A 15,605-nucleotide genomic window follows, 5' to 3' on the forward strand; every position below is an offset into this window, starting at 1 on the left:
ATTGTCTAATCCATTCGTTTTAAAAATTATTTAAACGGACACGTTTTGTTTACCTCATTTTTTTTTTACTTTTAAAAAAAAAATGTTATCTGATAGTGATTAAGGTGTCTATTCCGAGTCATGTGTAAAAATTAACAACCGTCGGTGAATAAGCGAACAATGCCTATTCGCAGTCGACTATAGAAAGACCCAGGATGTCTTATTCTTAGTCGCCCGGGAATAAGCTGAAAATGGCTATTCGTAGCCTACTTTGAACATGCCAGATATGCCTATTCGCAGTCGAATATTGAAAGCTCAATTATACTTTTTCACAGTCGACTAGGAGTAAGCTGTAGTAAGCGGCCATTCCCAGCTGACTATGAATAGGCCAGAAATGCCTATTCGCAAATGCCTGTAGAAAGGCGAAACATATCTATTCACATTTGAGTGAGAGACGACTGTGAATAGCGCAGATGTACCTATTCCCAGCTGACTATGAATAGGGCTGGCCTTTATGTTTGCATCCTATCTACAGTGTGTGTGACATGTTTAATTAAAGGACTGAGCGATGATTATACATCTCTCTGTTCTGTTCCTCTGTATCTTGCACAATATCTGACCAGAGACGACACCACGTCTGTGTCAGATAAATCATGCGCAATTAATTGTTATTATCGCACAATGTAAATCTTAATCAGCATAACGGTTTACCAACACGTACTAGACTCGTAGAACTTGACCCGTACAGATTTGTATGGCTAGAAACTAATTGGCTACATACAGGTGTAGAAAGTACATAGCTACATACAGGTGTTGAAAGTACATAGCTACATACAGGTGTAGAAAGTACATATCTACATAAAGGTGTTGAAAGTACAACGCTAAAGTATCGACCATTCGTGTGAAATCTGTAATTTTATTATTCTGGATCGTACTGTACGCTGATTCAGTAAGAGTAATTAATTACAAAGTTTTACGTAAAACATATATTAAAATACAATTTTATTTTATATAATGTTTTAGTATAAGTTATAAAATCAGATGTTTTAATTAACATATTTAGAGCCTAATAATACTACTTTAAAAAATAACATAATTATTTTAAGTTATTTTTGAAATAGTAATTTAACCATGTACTTTTAGCCTTTAGAAACTAATTAATTATTATTAGTCATACTTAAAGTCATTACATTAAAAACTGTTGGATAAGCCGTATAGTAAAAACATGTTGACATTTTAGTCAAATTATTTACATTTATATCTACTTAAATGATTACCATCTAAAGACTACTAAGCAGTTTTAGCTTATTTAGTGAATATAGCAATTAGCACCGACTTTTAAAGATTAACAAGCTGATGAAGAAACTCGAACAACTAATATACCTATGTAAACATTGGATCATTTGATAGATTTACACTATAAGACTTGTTTATATGATCATAGAGTCAAGGTCTATAAAAAAACGAACAGATAATACATCCTTGCATTTGTTTTGCAGTATTTCAGTAGAGAAGAAAAAAATTGATTGGTCAAGTAGTTAGCACGTCTGACATTGTGCTAGACGTCATCTACAGAAGATGACGAACGAAACCAACGACTCCCACCATCTGACCACGTCTATGAGTTTTTATCTAACCAAATCTGGCTCGTACATTGCTGACGTCAACACAAGCAACTCAGACCCTAACAAAACAACACAAACATACGGTTCATACAAAAGGGAGAATGTAAAAAACTCAAATCCGGATCTATCACATAACGAAACAAAACTCAATACAGTAGACTCCAGGAATACAAGCGGATTCACAAAGACTCATAATGGAGTTTACGTAAATACGAAAAAAAGTTCCAAAAAAATTTCAAACTATGTTTCAAGAAACGGTGAGAGTATAAAGTCTTTAAGCACAGAGGATGAAGAAAAGAAGAAAGACAAACACCGAAAGTTGAAGTTTTCTGAGATGCCTAGACGTAGCAAGTACGCCTTGTTGATTATAGCGATGGCGAATTTTGGCGCCGGTTGCGGATTTTCTCTACCGGCGCCCTTCTTCCCAAGAGAGGTAAGAAAAAGTTTCAATGTAAATTAAGAGTTATCTAACTTGTCAATCTTCCTCTTCTTAATCCTTAATGGCGTTGTTTGGGCACCACAGCTGATGTTCTCATAACGTTCGGCCTTCTGCCTCGGTCTTATCTGAGTAGTTCTGGAACGGGCAGCCCAATCCAATCTATGATGTCATCGATCCAAAGTCGTTTTGGTCTTTCCCTTCTTCTCCTTCCTGGCACATTGGGGTTATTGTTTTGGATCGGCTGTTGGTTTAAGAACATGTCGAATCACCTAGAGGTTAAGGTGTTATCCGCGGTAACTATACTTTAGCCTTGCATGGGTATTTTTATTTCAGAGATGGGTGGAACAATGGTTAGAATATATTTTTTTCTATGAAAATATTTTTTCTATTTCTCCGGATTAGTGGGGAGGGGGTGGGGAGGGAGTGGGGCGGTGGGCATGTTCTGCGGGCAAGTGAAAGAAGAAATAGCAGTCCCCCCCCCCCCCCCCCCATGAAGAGATGTCTGAAATAAACGATCATGATAATTATATCTAAACAATTTAGTGGTTTGATGCAGATTTTAAAATTTTCAGGTACCTATATTCAAAATAGACATCGTGTTTGCCATTTACATTTGACTTGGTTTCTTTTAATGTTTTACGAGCCCCTACAACTTAATGCCTAACATTTGTAATACATTTAATCTTAACACTTTGTTTAATAGAATCCGTTTAATTTATATAGGACTGCTTGGTAGAATAATATATTGCATATATAATATAAAGATTTTATATTGCAAGTTTGTAAAATACCATGGTCCCAAATAGTTACCTCAGTCCACGTAGTTCAGTAGTATCTGATCTGGTAATAAAGATTTTGAATGTTTTCTTAATATGTCATTCAGTATTGTAAGCTGTGGTGTGTTTGTGTCTTTATGTGTGTATTTGTGTGTAAGGGGGGGGGGGGGGGGGGAGTTCAATATATATAATTATATATATTGATACAAAGATTGATAGAGAGAGTTAGGGAGAGACGGAAATATTAAATTACGACTTTTAAGATTCCACAATCGTAGTTTTGTGTAATTCAAAGCCCAAAAACTTTAAAATAATAGAGTGACTCGAGCACACAGTTGTAAATAAATTTAACTCAACGTAAGACGCCAATTTAGGTATCCATTGGTTGGAAGCTCGCCCCTCCCCCCCCCCCCCTCAAACGCCCCCTCATATGGCGACTCTACTAACATCATTGTCTTTACTGATATCTTAAAAAAAAATTTCTTCCAGGCCCAGTTGAAACAAGCCTCACCGACAGCCATAGGTCTAGTCTTCAGCAGCTACCAACTGGTCAACTTCATAGCCTGTCCCATATTTGGTAACTTTGTAAGAACCTGTTGAGCATTGACATAGACAGCTCTCGACTTACGAACGTTCGATCCACGAGCGTTCGTTAAGTAAAGATTTAAATTGATTTTTTTCCACGTTATAAATTAAAATGTATACTATTTAACTAAAAATAAACAAACATGCTAAATCGAGAACTGTTTAATTTTATTTGCAATCTCTAGCTCTTGAAAGTGACTCACATAATTGTTTAATAAACCCCTATTATAAAACAAATACTTTATTATTTTGTGTTATGTTATAATGTGCATTACTATTGTATTTAGAACATATTTAACAAAGGTCAATATAGTTTTACAAGATACACATACATTTAAAGTAGAACACAATATCCCTTTCCAATTCTTAGGCAAAGGATTTATTTTGACTTTTGTTTTGCTACTGAATTAATAGAAGATTCTTTAAAAAATGAAAATTCAGCTTTGGAAATGGAAAAGTACTAAAGTAGCATTAAATTATAGCGTGAAACAATAGTCTGCATTAAAAATATTTACTTTATTTACTGTAAAGATAATGATATTATAATTATTTCATTGTAAACATAAACCATAGTTTATTCTTCATAGCTCACCCGCATCGGTGCCAAGTTTCTCTACGTGTCCGGAATACTTGTATCAGGAACATGTGCCATACTGTTTGGGTAAGATAATATTTCTAGGAACATTTGTATCAGCAACATGTGACATACTTTTTAGTAGATTAATACTTCTAGGAACGGTTGTATCAGCAACATGTGCCATACTGTCTGGGTAAATTAATAATTCTAGGAACATTTGTATTAGGTATATGAGCCATACCGTTTGGGTAAGTTGATATGTCTAGGAACTTTTGTATCTGCAACATGTGTATGGTCATCCCGATTACCCCAAACGCTGTTTAATTTCTTATTTTCTTTATTACCTGTATCTAGTCAGTAAACGCACTTTATTACCTGTATCTAGTCAGTAAACGCCCTTTATTACCTGTATCTAGTCAGTAAACGCCCTTTATTACCTGTATCTAGTCAGTAAACGCACTTTATTACCTGTATCTAGTCAGTAAACGCCCTTTATTACCTGTATCTAATCAGCAAACTCCATATTCAAAACTAACGAACTTTTATGCAGATGTAGTGGAGTTTATCTATTTCTCTGACATAAGCATATGACATGATAGTGTGGCCATGTATATTTCAAGCCTTCATTACCGACCTAAGATATATCCTCATCCGATCTGCGTGCAGTCTTTTAAAATTCCAATTCACATCTTTAGAGTTTTAAAAGATAGCAAAACATATTTTTTAAACATAAATCTGTATGCATCCGAAAACAAGAAACAGGATAATATTTATACAATTATTTTTGTGTATCTTTGAAATATAAATCAGGAATCATTTCAAACTCTAAAGCACTACAATAAAATTCTGCTATCCATTTGATTGATGAAAAAAACACACTTTGATCAAACAGGTTCCTTGACCAGTGTCCACCAGGAGACACGTTTGTCGCCATGTCTTTCATCGTGCGGTCTGTCGAAGCCCTGGGCGTGTCGGCCTTCTCCACCGCAAGCTTCGCCATCGTCTCCAACGAGTTTCCCAACCACATCAGCTCCGTGTTCGTAAGTTGAAGCATTGTGTTTTCAATGAAATTGTGTAACCCTGCTTTTTTTGTTTCATACGTGTTATGGTTATCTGGTGTTATGGTGTGATGATTTGTGGTTTTATGGTTTTATGGTTTTATGATTTTATGGTTTTATTTTTTTTATAGTTTCATGGTTTCATTGTTTTATGGTTTTATGGTTTTTTTATGGTTTTATGGGTTTATGGGTTTATGGGTTGTATGGTTTTATAGTTGTGTGGTTTAATGGTTTGATGTTTCTTATGATTTAATATTTTAAATTATTTTCTTGGTTTAAGGTTTTATGGTTTTATGGATGAATGGGTTTTTAATGGTTTTATTGATTTGTGGGTTTATTAAATCTTTTGTGTTTTTTGTTCTAAAGTCGGGCCTGTTTGTTTTATAAAATGTGTTTTTGGTTTTTATATGTTTGGATCTTTTGGATTATTATTAATGTGCTTCGTTCTTCGACATCGACTAAAATATTGACTAGATCGCTGTAAGGGTGTTTATTAGATCAGGGTTGATAATTCCCGTGACAAATTTGTGTTATAAGTTGGGGGTGGAGTTTTTTCTAAATTAAAAAAGGCATTTTATTCTAATTTTCATACAGTTGTCATAAATTTTTGGTTTTGGGGTGGATACCATACATTTAGGCATTGATAAACAAGCCATTTATTTGAGTATTAGAGCCATAAATATGAGCATTGATGCCTAGATCGTATATTTGTTTTTTTTTTTATTGATCTCGAGTATTTGGGTATTGTTGAACGGGTATTAACGGAAGTAGACAAAGAGGTTGAGTATAAACGAAGCCGAACTTGTATTTATTCTCTGAAAGTTTTGTTTTAAAATGATTCTATTTATAACTCTTTCAGGCCACTCTAGAGACATGTATAGGTATAGGGCTAATGACGGGTCCAACAATAGGGGGCGCCTTGTATGAGGTGAGTACTTCTCGTTATGATTTTGTTGTTAGGTATTACTACTTGACGACAGTAATGGCGTTGATAAGTCCTTTATGTTGATCGATATCATGATTTATTATTATGGCATGTTTCGGCCAACCCACTGTTATCTATATTATTAGGTGTCAGTTTAATGCCTAACCGACGATATTGTTGGTTTGCGAAACTTCGATCAGTCCACCCCAATTTACCGTTTGTTTATAGTTTGTTGGCTCTTTTGACTGTTTTTTTCTGGTGTTGATTTGTTCACACTATTAAAGCTAGTTTTGTACTAGTCATTTATACATGTTAATTATAAATTGGAAACGTCTTGCCGTGTACAGTGTTTCATTCTGACATTTGTCTTGGGTTGGTGGGGTAGGGCGGCATTGAAACTTTCTGGGATGGGGCGGACTTCGAATTCCATTGGGGGGTGGGGGGGGGGGGAATTAGTTTATGTATATATATTTACTGTATAAATTTATATATTTATTGTATTTATGTCGGGGAGGGTGATAGTTCACCCCCACCCCCTACACAGTGGAGTTGCCTGAAAGAAACTCTGACCATGTTGTCTATTTCAGGTTGGTGGGTTTGGCCTTCCCTTCTGGGCTATAGGAGCTGTCATCTGTATCAGCGGGTTGATGGTCTTCACATGCCTGCCACCCCCAGAAGGTGAGTCACATTTTGTATCAGCGGGTTGATGGTCTTCACCTGTCTCCCACCCCCAGAAGGTGAGTCACATTTTGTATCAGCGGGTTGATGGTCTTTACCTGCCTGCCACCCCCAGAAGGTGAGTCACATTTTGTATCAGCGGGTTGATGGTCTTCACCTGCCTGCCACCCCCAGAAGGTGAGTCACATTTTGTATCAGCGGGTTGATGGTCTTTACCTGCCTGCCACCCCCAGAAGGTGAGTCACTATTTTGTATAAGCGGGTTGATGGTCTTCACCTGCCTGCCACCCCCAGAAGGTGAGTCACATTTTGTATCAGCGGGTTGATGGTCTTCACCTGCCTGCCACCCCCAGAAGGTGAGTCACATTTTGTATCAGCGGGTTGATGGTCTTTACCTGCCTGCCACCCCCAGAAGGTGAGTCACATTTTGTATAAGCGGGTTGATGGTCTTTACCTGCCTGCCACCCCCAGAAGGTGAGTCACTATTTTGTATCAGCGGGTTGATGGTCTTCACTTACCTCCCACCCCCAGAAGGTGAGTCACATGATGGTCTTCACCTGCCTGCCACCCCCAGAAGGTGAGTCACATGATGGTCTTCACCTGCCTGCCACCCCCAGAAGGTGAGTCACATGACGGTCTTAACTTGTCTGCCACCCCCAGAAGGTGAGTCACATTTTGTATCAGCGTATTGATGGTCTTCAAATGCCTGCCACCCCCAGAAGGTGAGTCACTTGATGGTCTTCACCTGTCTGCCACCCCCAGAAGGTGAGTCACATTTTGTGTCAGCGGGTTGATGGTCTTCACTTGCCTGCCACCCCCAGAAGGTGAGTCACATTTTGTGTTGTTTCCCCAACGACGAAAAACATTTTTTTAGATTCATAATTATCTTTAACGGTTTGTGCCCAAGACAAATAAAGTGAATTTTATCTGTTTCAATGACTTCGACAAACAAAGGGATAATGTGGTCAGTACTATGCCCACCCGAATTTGTTTACCTAACGTGAGTTAGAAACCCATCAGAGCTGGGTAGACACAGGGACGTTATGCTGACTTGAACCCAGATTCGAAATCGAGTCTTTCCGGTTAGCAGTCTAGCGCTCTACCGCTTGGCCACGTCATCCATTTTTCTAGATTATCTCTTCTTGGAGACCATAGAAAACACCAAGCTGTAAGCGCGCTCCCTACCACCCCCACCCCTACATGGTCTGGTGAGCTGTGGTTAACGCTAAATATTTACATTCGTGCAGCCGGATTTAGTGACGGCTATTAGGGGCAGATAATTTAGTTTAAAACGATTTTAAACTTAGGGGAGGTAACTAAAAACAATTAAATATCGGCGTGCGCGGGTCGGCTCGTATTTTAATAATCTGTTAATTAGAGGTAATAGTCTCGTGAAGACGAGGCTCGATAGCTGGCGATAGCAGCCCATCTATAAAAGACAACCCCAAAATTAAATGCTTTCCCCTAGTTTGTTCTTGGATGGACCCATAGAATCAAATCAAGATAGAAAAACATTCTGAAATACGAGACAACATGTCACGTGTCGCACAAAATGTTGACAAGTAATATAATACTTATTTGTATTGGAGGAAATTCTCTTCAAAGATTACAGTTAAGAACGAAGAGGAGTAAGAAAGAAGAAGCAACACACAGTTAAATAAGTATTGAAATATTATCCAAGAAATACCGAACAAAGAAATGCATACAGTTAAAACATTAGAAAAATATGTAGGCAACAAAGTTACATAAGTATTGAAATATTTTCTAACAAAGACCGAACAAAAATGCATACAGTTAAAACTTTAGAGAAATATGTTATACATACACATGGACGTATACTAGGTATTGTATTAGTACACTGGGTAAGTTAAGCATATCCTGTTTATCACGTCAGGATATTAATGAGCACAACAACCAGTCCTAATTAATTAATTCTCTAACTCACATATTTTTATGACGTAATCAAGACGCCCCCCCCCCTCGATCTACTCTGATGTTTAAAAGTAATTCAATGTAAAATATTAGGTTATTTCTATATTTTAAACTTCAAACTTGCATTTAACCTACAACTATACTTTTTAGATGTATAAAAACTCTGCGTGCTTACGATATAACATTCTATCTTTCCGCAGACAACACATTGAAAAGGAAGGGATCCATTTTCTGCCTACTGAAAAGCTTGCTAGTCTGGGTGACCATCTTATCCCTTCTGGCTGGGGCTATTGGGATATCGTTCATGGACCCAACCTTATCAGATCATCTAGACCAGGTACCAAATTCTGTAGCTTAAGCAATGTTAAAGTTATGTGGTGTCACACATGTTTTAGAAGCATTGAATGCCCTAGTGGCTGGGTGACCATACTATCCCTTCTGGCTGGGGCTATTGGGATATCGTTCATGGACCCAACCTTATCAGATCATCTGGACCAGGTACCTGTTCTATTGATAGGGCAATGTGTTAGTTATGAGGTGTCACATATGCTTTAGAAGCATTGAGTGACCATCCTATCCCTTCTGGCTGGTGCTATTGGGATATCGTTCATGGACCCAACTCTATCAGACCATCTAGACCATGTAACATCTTCTGTATCTAAAGTAATGTTAAAGTTATGAGGTGTCACAAATATTTTAGAAGCATTGAATGTCCTAGCGGTTTAGTGAACATACTTTCACATTTTAAATGAGCTATTGGGATATCGTTCATGGACCCAACCTTATCAGATTAACTAGACCAGGTACCGTCTTGGATATATAAAGCAATGTTTATTTATGTGGTGTCAAAATTAATTAAAGAAGCGTTGTGTGTCCCAGCGGCTGGGTTAGGTCAGCAGGTCAGATCTAGACTTGATAAAAATAAAGTAAATAATCCTCTTTAGACCTAGTGATACATTGGGAAGAAGTAGAGTTTATGTTTCTTGACCTCGTATATGAAGGGAAGGTGTGGTAAGCACTGTGCCCAGCCACCTTTACTTTCCCTACATCAGAGCTGGGCGGACTCAGTGACGCTCTACTTACTTGTACCCGGATTTGAACTCGAGACTTTCAAGGTAGCAGCTTAGAGCTCTACCGCATAGGCCACGCAGTTCAATAAACTTAATAATGCCCTAAGCTATTTTTGTACCATTTTATAATATAATTGCCAAATATTTGCATACTAAAAAAATAAGTTTACCGACAAAAAAGTGTTGGTAACTGTAGTGGTAAGATAACTCGGCCCCCACAATGGTTTCAGGAAATTAATAATTTATGTTAAAAAGTGTGTGACAAAATGGCCACTAAAGCTTATTTAAATAATTATTTTTGTTCCCCTCAAGAAAGCGTAAACCCTAAGCTATCAAATTTTAACTAAAACATACATTTGGAACGAGTTAAAATTAACTATTTAAAACTACTAACGAGAGATTTTTATTCCTGAGGAATCAAACAATTTTTTTTTCTGTCATTGACGTTGATACAAAATGTCTAAACTGAAAGTTGTAGTACTTAAACAATATGTGTCTCTACCGATTATTATACTTTTTAAAAAACTTTTACTTCTTTTAAAACACGATAGTAAAAGTAAACAACGGTGTCAAAGCAATAGTTAAACCGGATTAAGTAATTGTCAATGTGCGCAGGAGACCTATATAAAACTGTAGTATACACACGCATAGTTAGACGATTAAAATACTTTTCGAAAACATATTAAAAAAAAAATAAAGTGATTGTTTTCTTTTAAACAAAAATAATTTATTATATTTTTCTAAAATCTTATATTAAATGTATTTTTAAAAATTTATACTTATTTGCATAATTTCCACCTAGTTTGGAATCTCAACTTTAGTTGTTGGTCTTTTCTTTGTTATCGCCCCTGGACTGCACGCGCTTATGGCCCCTGTTTGGGGATATTTCAGTGACACTAAGGTAACTACACAAACTTTCATTTAACTAGGTATACTGTACGAATAAATCAAATTATTCATTGATTGGAAAACATTTCGGGTATTTGGTTGAAATATTTGGTCACTTCCAAAAACTGTTTTCACAGTAACATTTATCATAACTTTAAACTAAGCCCCTTACAGTCATCAAGACATAGTAAAGTTCCCTTTCAAACTTGACGGCATACGGGGCAAGTGAAGTAGAGTTCACTTGTTTCTGTGACCTCGGCATATGAAGGTATAAAGTGGTCATCACTATGCCCAGCCGCCTTTACTTACCCTAACATGAATTAGAGATCCACCAGAGCTGGGTGGACTTAGAGACGGTCTACTGACTTTAACCCGGATTCGAACTCGAGACTTACGGGTTAGCAGTCCAACCAGAGGCGTAGCGACTATTCCCGGCGCCCGGGGACAAACTTTCAATTTTGGCGCCCCCCTCGGGAGCAAATTTTTTTCAATTTGCACCCCCCCCCCCCTTCAAACTTTCGATTTGCACCCCCACCCTCAAACTGCAAAAATGCAGTTAAAATTACATTTTAATTTGGTTTTTCAACCCATTTTGGCGCACCCTAAGGTCGGCGCCCGAGGACATATGTGCCCCCTTGCCCCCCCCCCCATCGCTATGCCTCTGAGTGCAACGCTCTACCGCTAGGCCATTTATCTGGACACCCAATTTATATTTAAACCAGGACATTCAGTCACCGCTACTGATCATCGGGAATGTTGTTGGGGCCATCGGTTACCTGTTCATTGGTCCCACCCCGCTGTTACCTTTCTTACCCAGGTATGTGTATTGATTTCTTTACCTACTTCGGTGATTCAAATTTAGGTTGTTTAGCATATTGAATCCAATAGAGCGATCAGTTACAACGTAAAGAAAAAAAAATCGTCATTCAAGTATGTTTAGAGTGAAATGAATTCTAACTCAGAAAAGAATCTAGGACAAAAGTTATTTTTTGTATGTGTAGTATATGTTTTCTTTACACTAAAATACCTATCTTCTGACCTGCACAATTGTTGCAAAATGTATTTCGGGGATGAGAGAAATAGGTTTGTAAAAGCATGACTTCCACTGGATTCAATAAATTACTAATTAGTATTGAGAAATAATAATTAATTAAATTCAATTGAAAAGCGCGCTTTTTAGTTAAAATTATAAATTAAACGATCGTAAGAAATCTCATTAACACTAACTCGGATGTGTTTCCAATTATGTGTACAGAATTGGAATAAGAGAGTAGTTTCCCCTGTTATATACTCGGCGTGGCTTAATCACCTCTGGACTAAAATTTATTATTTCTTTAATTAATAAGAACATTGTAGATCAACACCAAGAAATAATGAATTATTATTTATTTTATTTTTAAAATGATATTTTCCAAAAATATATAAATAAATTACTTAAAATGTTTTAGATTTTGGTTCACAACTTTCACGGTTAAGGTTGGATTACTTTTATTTTAGTTTTTATTTTTAAATTAATTAAACCAAAACATAAAACTAACACTTTTGGCTCTTGTTTTCGCCTACAGCGAACTGTGGACGGTCACGGTTGGGCTAGTTTTATTTGGTTTCACGGTTGGCTGCTCTATCGTCCCTACCATGAAGCTTTTTGTCATCGGCGCCAGGTAATGTGGAATCTAATAATCCTTATTAATCTTTTTAATAGCTACTGAAAGGACTGGACTCTAGTAATTAGGACATTATTGAGTCCACAAAACTTTGATAAGTTTGGGGAATAAAATAGTGCTGGGCTTGGGAATATCCACACATTATCTTCATACAACAAAGAGACTGGAAAACAGAGTTTCTTCCAGGCATCTCTTCGGGTGGGGGGGGGGGGGGGGGGGGGAATTCTACCCCTCCCCCCCTAAACGAAATGGAATTTATATAGAAAATATATAAGTGTGACAGTGTCCGTCCGTCGTCCCCCCGTCCCCCCCCCCCCGGAAATTGTTGTGCGCCCCTCCCAAAAATATAAAGTGCACCCCCTGGAGAAAAAAGTCTAGGAGAAATACTGCTGGAAAATTGGACTCATTCATTCGACATAAACACTGAAAATTAAAAGGGAAATACTAACAATTGTATCTTAAACTTGAGATAAATACTGATGTAAAATGTCGTTATGTCTCGCTTTAAAGCTGTTGTCTTGGTTATGATGACTGCCAGAAAAAAAATTGCATCTTTTCATTATATTAATTTTGATAATTAAAACCGTAAATTAAAAGGTAAATTAATGTAATTGATAATAAAATCATCTGTGCAATAGTATAGTTTACAATTGTAGGGGCACCCTACTGTCGTAGCCAGTAATTTGTTTAAAAAAATGTAATTACTTAATTAAAGGTGTTGATTTATTTTACTTATTGTATTATGTACAAATTCAGGATGTATTTTCATAATGTTCTGTTTCTCACTAGGGAACTTGGACTACCTGACAGTCTAAACACGTATGGTCTTGTATCAGGACTTTTCAACTCAATGTTTTGTTTGGGGTAGGTTTTGTATAAGGTAGAGTTAGATAAAGGTGGATTTTGGTTGGAGTGGATGTTGGTGAAGATGGGTTTTTGGTTAGGGTGGTTTTTGGTTAGGTTGGGTTGGGTTTGGTTAGGGTGGGTTTTGGTTAGGATGGGTTTTGGTTAGGGTTGGTTTGGTTAGGGTTGGATTTACTTTATGTGGGTTTTAGTTTGTTTGGTTTTTTATATGGTGGGTTTTGGTTAGGGTGGGTTTTAGTTAGAGTAGGTTTTACTTTGTGTGGGTTTTAGTTTGGGTGGGTTTTTGTTTGGGTGGGTTTCGGTTAGGGTGGGTTTTAGCTAGGTTGTATTTCACTTAGTATTGAGTTAGTGTAAGTTTGGCTTAAACCCTAACCCAATCACATCCTGAGGTGTGATTAAATGGTGTATAATTGTGTAGATTCTAATCAGGTTTATACTACTGTAGATCAGGTAGCTGATTTTTTAAGTTCAAAGACTTGAATTCTTGAGAGTGAAGGTTACGATATATCAGAGAAATCAATATTTAAACAAGTGCATTCAAAGAGTCTTGAAGAAAGCAATTAAAATACCTCCTATAAGCCCTCGGGGGTAATTAGGTTTACCTATGTCCGGTAATAGACTCTCCCAAAATGGGTGTGTTAGGTTGTTGATAGTATTGTAATCTCATGTCAAGGTTTATAGTTAGAATTTATGTTTAGGCTTATATTCGGACTAGGGTTGGGTTTAGAGTTAAATATATGGTTATCATTGACATAAGCAAGACATATGCGTATTTAGTAAACTACCTAACATACATTTAAGAAGATTCTATAACCACACTGGTATCAGAAATCCATCACACGGGGACGATGTTTCAATAAGCTACTGTAGGTGTATATTTCTTTCCCACAGAGCTTTCATTGGACCAACAATAGGAGGCGCCTTAGTTGAACAGATTGGGTTCTACTACGGTTCGACGCTCATCTCAGGGTTTTATCTGTTCGTGGTAAGTGGAAACTTGAGTATATGGGTTGTAGCAAGTCACTGTAGGGGTCGGGTAGATGACGCTCATCTCAGGGTTTTATCTGTTCGTGGTAAGTCGCATCTCGAATATATGTGTTGTTACAAGTCTCAGTAGGGGTTGGTAAAGCTCTTGGTTGCTAAACCGAAAAGTCCCGAGTTCGATCCCTCGGGCAGAGGGCGCTCATCTCAGAGTTTTACCTGTTTGTGGTAAGTCGCATCTCGAATATATGTGTTGTTTTTAGTCTCAGTAATAGGGGCGGCGTGGTCGAGTTGGTAGCTAAACCGAAAACTCCCGTGTTCGAACCCTCGGGGCAGATGAGGCTTGGGACAGCAATTCTTCTAGGAGAGACAACTCCAAAATCAAACAACTGCTTCCTTGTAGTTTGTTATTGGTTGGACAAAGGTTATGGAAGCAAACCATAAAAGAAAGCAGGCTGAAATCTAAGTCAACGTCATTAATGGCGCATAACCAGAAGACACGTATCCTTAATTGTGTTGGAGGAAATCCCTTCCAACACTAAAATTAAGATTTACGGTATGATTGAAATCGTAGTTGCATGTGTTGTTTTGAGTCAAAATTCTATGTGCTTGTATACATCACACTTCTGTTTGCTTATAGATTGTAAGTAATTTTGAGTAACATTTATTCTGTTTTATATCGCTTCAAAAAAAAATATTATACGACAAAAATGTTTAATTCCATTTATTATTATTGTAGTTTACCAACCTTTTCTTTTTTCAATCCCATTGTAAGGGAGATAACTTCTTAATAATTCGCACAATTCAAATCAAAATTAACCGACAAAATTATTTGGATTTAATTTATTATTATTAATTTATTTTGAAAAACAGTTTCTTTTGCAATCCTTTTTTTAGGGAGATGACTTCTTAATAATTTTTTAACAGTCTAATCAACATGCTACGTGTTATTATTTAAATTAAAAAAAAGATGTTGTTTCATTGTGAATTCACAAATAGGGCCAATTGTTATAAATACATACCAAATTACAACACAAATTTCTTCTATCTTGTAGATTATTATCACAATGGTTATTTTTCATTCTGAATTAACAAAGAATGTTATTAAAATTCAAAAGCAAAATAAGAAAAATAACTAAATCACAAAAAAGGTTTCTTCTATTAAAATCTAAACATAGATTTGTTTGTTTATTGTAGATGATTATCACGGCGATATTCTTCGGACTACGGCGACTACGTAAACAACGACTAGAAAACCGAGAGACAGATCTAACAGGACACGTAGAATCAAGTCTACACAGGACCCTAGGACAACAGGACAACAGCGTGAGTCTTACTGACCGCCAAGCAGACGAGAGAGGCCACCAGGCAGACGAGAGACGTCCTCTACTCTCCAACTCAACGCACATCAAAAGTTTCGAGACTTCTTTCTCATCGACGTCCTACTCACGTTAATCTTAAAATGTTGTTTAATTTTTGTATCATCTATGTTGGAAATTGTTGCTGGACTGAATAAACTCAATAAAAACGCATCTATGATTTTGTTACTTAAAATACATGACGGG

General features: G+C 36.9%; 2 protein-coding genes across 2 annotated transcripts; both read left to right on the forward strand.

Moving 5' to 3' along the window:
- The first annotated feature begins 1,505 nt into the window (after positions 1 to 1,505).
- LOC131955238 (uncharacterized) lies at positions 1,506 to 3,419 on the forward strand. The gene is made up of 2 exons (XM_059319262.1): positions 1,506 to 2,037; positions 3,309 to 3,419. Exons 1-2 carry the CDS (start codon positions 1,558 to 1,560, stop codon positions 3,417 to 3,419), a joined length of 591 nt encoding a protein of 196 aa, XP_059175245.1. The 5' UTR covers positions 1,506 to 1,557.
- Positions 3,420 to 3,833: 414 nt separating this feature from the next.
- Positions 3,834 to 15,495, forward strand: LOC131955198 (MFS-type transporter SLC18B1-like). Its single transcript, XM_059319219.1, has 12 exons — positions 3,834 to 3,869; positions 3,992 to 4,065; positions 4,874 to 5,021; positions 5,899 to 5,967; positions 6,552 to 6,642; positions 8,774 to 8,910; positions 10,446 to 10,544; positions 11,254 to 11,348; positions 12,097 to 12,192; positions 12,985 to 13,059; positions 13,951 to 14,044; positions 15,238 to 15,495. The coding sequence occupies exons 1-12, from the start codon at positions 3,834 to 3,836 to the stop codon at positions 15,493 to 15,495; spliced, it is 1,272 nt and encodes a 423-aa protein (XP_059175202.1).
- The last annotated feature ends 110 nt before the right edge of the window (positions 15,496 to 15,605 follow it).

This window comes from Physella acuta, unplaced genomic scaffold (assembly GCF_028476545.2).
Source record: "Physella acuta isolate Inbredline_101_S28 unplaced genomic scaffold, ASM2847654v3 ptg001058l, whole genome shotgun sequence".
Taxonomy (NCBI): domain Eukaryota; kingdom Metazoa; phylum Mollusca; class Gastropoda; family Physidae; genus Physella; species Physella acuta.